General features: G+C 34.7%; 1 protein-coding gene across 3 annotated transcripts; it reads right to left on the bottom strand.

The window, feature by feature from the left end:
- Nucleotides 1-786: 786 nt before the first annotated feature.
- FUS5 (Proteasome component (PCI) domain protein) lies at nt 787-4,035 on the bottom strand. Of its 3 annotated transcripts, XM_078990017.1 has the most exons (10): nt 3,911-4,035; nt 3,652-3,833; nt 2,964-3,039; nt 2,613-2,701; nt 1,984-2,073; nt 1,832-1,876; nt 1,643-1,713; nt 1,423-1,561; nt 1,141-1,223; nt 787-1,050 (listed from the first exon to the last, which is right to left on the bottom strand). In XM_078990017.1, exons 2-10 carry the CDS (start codon nt 3,814-3,816, stop codon nt 1,029-1,031), a joined length of 780 nt encoding a protein of 259 aa, XP_078846143.1. In that variant the 5' UTR covers nt 3,817-3,833; nt 3,911-4,035; the 3' UTR covers nt 787-1,028. The 3 variants fall into 3 exon arrangements, with proteins under 3 accessions (XP_078846143.1, XP_078846142.1, XP_078846144.1); XM_078990016.1 differs by having other exon boundaries at nt 3,652-3,989; XM_078990018.1 differs by having other exon boundaries at nt 913-1,050; nt 1,141-1,243; nt 3,652-3,972.
- Nucleotides 4,036-4,954: the final 919 nt, after the last annotated feature.

Raw genomic sequence — 4,954 nt, 5'->3', positions numbered from 1 at the left:
AAAAATCACTTTTATAATTTACATACAATTTGGAAAACTGAAAATTTTCATTTTCTTGGAAAATTTTGGAAAACTGAACGAACCAAACGAGTTTTCAAAATTTCCGTTTTTCTTGGAAAATTTTTCTAGAAAACTGGAAAATTTTCTACAACCAAACGCACCCTAAGTAATTATCAAAAAATTCTGGTTTTCCTGGTTCTAAATTCACTTTACCCGGTCCAATCCCACCCACTTTGATATTTCCGGGTTTTCCGGTTCTAGACTCACTTTACTCGTAACCAAACCGGAACCGGTTCCTATATACCGATCCAGCTTCCGGTCCTACAAAATCTTGTTGACCAGTTCCCGGGTTTTCCGAGTCCGGGTCTACAGGTCCGGATTTGGATCCACTTTCATCCCTCCACCTGATACATGGTTTAAGCTTACATTGATACCCGGCCCGGCCCACTTTCACATACAAGGGTTTTAACTGGTTTTGCAGCTCATGATCCCTAGTCATAACCTAGGGATATACATGAATAACTCATGTCTTCTCGAAGGTTCAACCCTTTTGAATGAAATACCAAACACTTATGAAATTTTACTGAAAATTAAATTGAAGTACCTTTTAACTTACGTTTCCAAAAACTTCTTTTGATATCTAAAAGTTCGATGTCACATTAAACTCCTCGTTGTTACACAAAATAGCAACTAACAAGTTATAGCACATTTGAGTGACGTCAACAAAACAAAAAATTGTTTTTTTTCTCACTCAAAAATATGAAACAAGATGTTGAGATAAGTATATGCAAAAAACATAAATAGCCTTTCAAACATAAGGGTAACAAGCTATGATCATCATGAAATAAATGTAGCAACTCAAGGCTACAAAAACATCAATCTAATTACAGACCCATTAAATGTTATTTCATAACCCAAACTCCCAAGTTCAAAACGGTTCATCACTTTCATCATAAGAAAAAAAACAAAGTGGCTAGCCCGATTCATGACTCTCCTTTTCTTTAAACATCTTGCTAACCATATCACCCTCACCCCATCGGATGTCGTCTCCTACAAAATATTTTTTTTAAAAAAAAAATTAACATTTTATCTGAAACTGCTGACATGGCACCAGGTTGGTATGTATGTATTTATATTTACCTCTTGGATCGGCGGTCTTCATCATAATCCATTACTCCACCAGGTTCAGCGAAAAGCCCGTGCCCTCTGAAGTCCATGTCAGCCTGCTCACAGTTTGTAACTTCTGCCACATGTAAGTAACACATATCGACAAAAATATCCAAAAGTATCAAACAAATCATTCCTTCCTATTTTCACACTTTCATCTCCCCCCAAAAAAACTATTCATTTCATACATACTACATACAAATTATCAAAACCTTATTTTTTATATTAAAAGGAATGGTGTTGTGCTGTGCTGACCTTGAGAGAGAGAGCATTCTTGACTTCTTCCAGTCTTTCTTCGTTCTCCTTTTTATGTTTCTTGTCCAACTCACTCATCGTGTCTGCCCATTTTATCTTGTCTTGAATTGAAATCAGCAAATTATCTGATGTGCCCAGCCTGTAAAATACCATAATTGCCAAAAAAAAAATGTCAGAAAGAAAATCAATATAGTGAATTAATTATTCATTTGAGATTTACCAGTCTGATAACGTGTGAATCATATTCCCCAATTGTCCAGGCCTCAGATCCCTTCCAGCTGCAAATTGCACCTAACAAATCACAAGTTATTCAAGCAAGATTAAATTCTATGATTTTTTTTTTTTTTTTTTTTTTGTAATTTACACTAAATTCCAAGAGTGAAAAAGAAAAACAGACAAGAGGTCAAACCTCAAAACATCTTCGAAGCTGATCTAGCTTGCCCCTTACTATACCCTACAAAAGTTGAAGAAATAACAAAAATTAGCGAAAAATGTAATTCCATTGAATCTGAAAAAGTATATAATTGAGAAAATGTGGGAAACAAATACATAGTCACATACCACATACATGCACTCGTTGATGAGAAAATCTTCAAGTTCACGAACATTTACAACATCCAATTCATGCATCAACACATCATATGAGAGTACCTATATTACATAATAAAAATGATTACATTCTTAATTATTTAGCTTCATTGAGTAAAAAAGAATAGAATGGAAAGCTAATGGACAAAGAAGGGCGTTAAATACATGTTTGAGTAATAGAACAAATCAAATGTATAAATGATAATACAGATTTACAAACTCAACAATTACCAATGTTTGCAATAGGATTAGTAATAATAATTCTTTAGATTTGTACCAAATACTTCTTTAGTTGTACATACTTTATTAAATTTTTTGGTTACTGTATCCTTACAAGTTTACATAAACATTATGGTTTTGGTGAATTAATATTAATTGTACTGAATACATTAATGCACATACATTAAAGATGGGTTTATAGCAGTTGCATTAATATTTATACATTCACATTTTTTTTGTTATCATGAATTGATGATTATCAGATAGATCTACACTCTACACATCAACTCCAGCAGTGTTTACAATATACTAAATTGATAAAACCAATTCAAAAAAGCAACTAAACTGCTACCAAATACATACAGGGTAAAATAGTAAAATACCTTGTTGGCTTCAGCAAGTGTGAGCATAGTGAGTTGCTTTAACTTGAGGATCTGATCTGGTGTCAACTGTGGAAGATTACTAGCACTACCTAAAGATCATAAACAAAAAATTTAAAAGATAAAAACTTAACTCCCCCATGTTACATTGACTTTGGGGTCGATATGCATAAATCAAATCGTATTTATATACATGTTAACTAAAAATAATCAAAAGAAATTATTTTGAATAACATTGGAAATATGGTGTGTGTGATAGTGCAAACACATGCAGAACCTATGCAGATTAGCTATATATAAATAACCATGTGCAATGTTGTGAAGTATTGTAACAGAAAGAGGTTGGAAACCTACTCTTGTATTCACTCCATGTTCCATGAGCAAACATCTGAAGCAAATCCAGGTATATAGAATGCTCTGTTCCTTGAAGCTGCATAAAAATTGCTTGATCAGGACATGAATAAAAAGGAAGAAACATCAAATAGCTTGCAACAGTACTCCAGAATTAAATTGATTGGAGGATTGGAAAGAGACCATGTAATTTAATGGACAACAAAACTACCCCCAAAGTGTGATAGAACAAAGCTAACTACGCAAATGTGAGAAATATTATGGGTAACCTAGGCCTTAGAAGATAAACAATCCAATGCAACTTTTATATATCAACAGGAACATAAACAGCATCCAAAACATAGTTTATCGAAGTACATAAAAACAATTTTAATAGAAAATAAACTATGGTGGGAATCAGACATCAAGTAACTTAGAAGGCTGAATGAAAATCTATAAGATAGAGGTTATCAATAAACTACGAACCCACCCAATATCGATAACAATGGTGGACTGTATGTATGTATCTAATTCCAAACCCTTCGAAGAAAGGCATTACATACACGTAGTAACAATAAAACACCTGAAGTATATCTAACCAAATAGAAACCGATATCTAAGGATCAATAAAGTACATAAACGCAAAATTGGTAGCAAAAAGATAAGCATATTGATAATGTCAAATATACAGCACAAAGACCAAAATTCAGACCTCGAGAATATTAGGGAGAGAAAGAATCTCGGAGAACGCAAAGAGAGAAGGGTGTGAGGTGGCTTCCACGATGACATTTGCGAGATATGATGATGAACCCTTAATGGTGGACGCTTGTTTGACGAAGTGGTCGATGTGCTCCGCTTGCTTTTGTTCGATATCCATGACGACGAAGACGATCTCTACAGTGCGAGATCACACCTTAGTAGAAGTAATTATCGGAATCAATAGTAGGTCTAGAAAATTCAAAGAGTTTTACCAAATTAGGGTTCGAAATCAGAAGTGGTTTTAGGGGTTTTTAGGTGCTCTTTTTGGTGCCCCTTTCACTCTCCTCTCTTTACGGTATCTATTGGGATTTCCTCGGTTGTATGTCGACGTTGCAACCGCAGCCCTGAGTTACTCACAATAATCACTCTATACTTTAGCAAAATGTTACAACTTACCCCAAGGTTTCAATACGGTGAACCTTTGTTTCATATGAAAAATAGATTTTTATGAACAAATTACTGAATCGTCCTTGTGTTTTATCAAAATTATATGTTTGGTCCCTAATGTTTTTTTTACACTCAGATCATCTCTATAGTATGATTTTATTATGTTTTCGTCCCTATCCGACTTAAAATAACCAAAATACCCTTATTGATTATTTGTTTGTTTTCTTTATTATTAAACTATTAAAAGAAATACTTTAATATCTATGGGGCTTACCTAACATCACAAAGATAAACCTAATCAGCATCTTCCTTCTTATTATCCTCCATTGGTTAGCCCTCCTTCCTCTCTACCATAGGAGTTGTCGTCTGATCCACTATCGGAGCTGCTGCAGGAGCCATCGACTCTGTCACACCACCGTCACCCAAATCCACCTCCATGTTGCCTTCTACTAATTATCATTCCTATTGTTGCCACCTAACTCAAGAAAGAGTCAGTTGTCAGCCTGATTTACGCTTATCTCTACCACCATTAGAGTTATAGCCCACCATGGAAGTTACAGTCGAAGTTGTTGTCTGTTACATCATTGTCGCCACCACCATCTACATCAAGCTATGATTCAAAAAATGTAGATCTAGAAAATGGGTTAATAATGGAAGCTTGTTCGAAGGAGCAAAGTAAAGATCTGAATCTGGATCTTAATTGAGACGAGGTTGGAGCTGGCGTCAAAGTCAATGACCTCGCTAGCTAACATGTGAAAAAATCGTATGTGACCTCGCTTATGGAACCAGTCATCTATCCCCTTTATCTCCTAAAGGTTATTGCAATCTAAACCCAATGACTCGATTTCTGAAACCTAAAGAAAAACGAA

This window comes from Lactuca saligna, chromosome 4, assembly GCF_052625555.1.
Source record: "Lactuca saligna cultivar CGN05327 chromosome 4, ASM5262555v1, whole genome shotgun sequence".
Classification (NCBI taxonomy): Eukaryota; Viridiplantae; Streptophyta; class Magnoliopsida; order Asterales; family Asteraceae; genus Lactuca; species Lactuca saligna.
Note: the sequence above shows the minus strand (reverse complement) of the source record. Positions and strands in the feature narration are given on the sequence as shown.

Bases quoted from the DNA above. Each gene is read 5' to 3' on its own strand.
- FUS5 (XM_078990017.1), bottom strand. From the start codon at position 3,816: ATGGATATCGAACAAAAGCAAGCGGAGCACATCGACCACTTCGTCAAA. The intron at 1,714-1,831 runs GTTTGACCTCTT...GTGATTTGTTAG, and splicing joins AGCTTCGAAGATGTTTTGAG to GTGCAATTTGCAGCTGGAAG. The intron at 1,562-1,642 runs GTAAATCTCAAA...GGTATTTTACAG, and splicing joins ATTCACACGTTATCAGACTG to GCTGGGCACATCAGATAATT.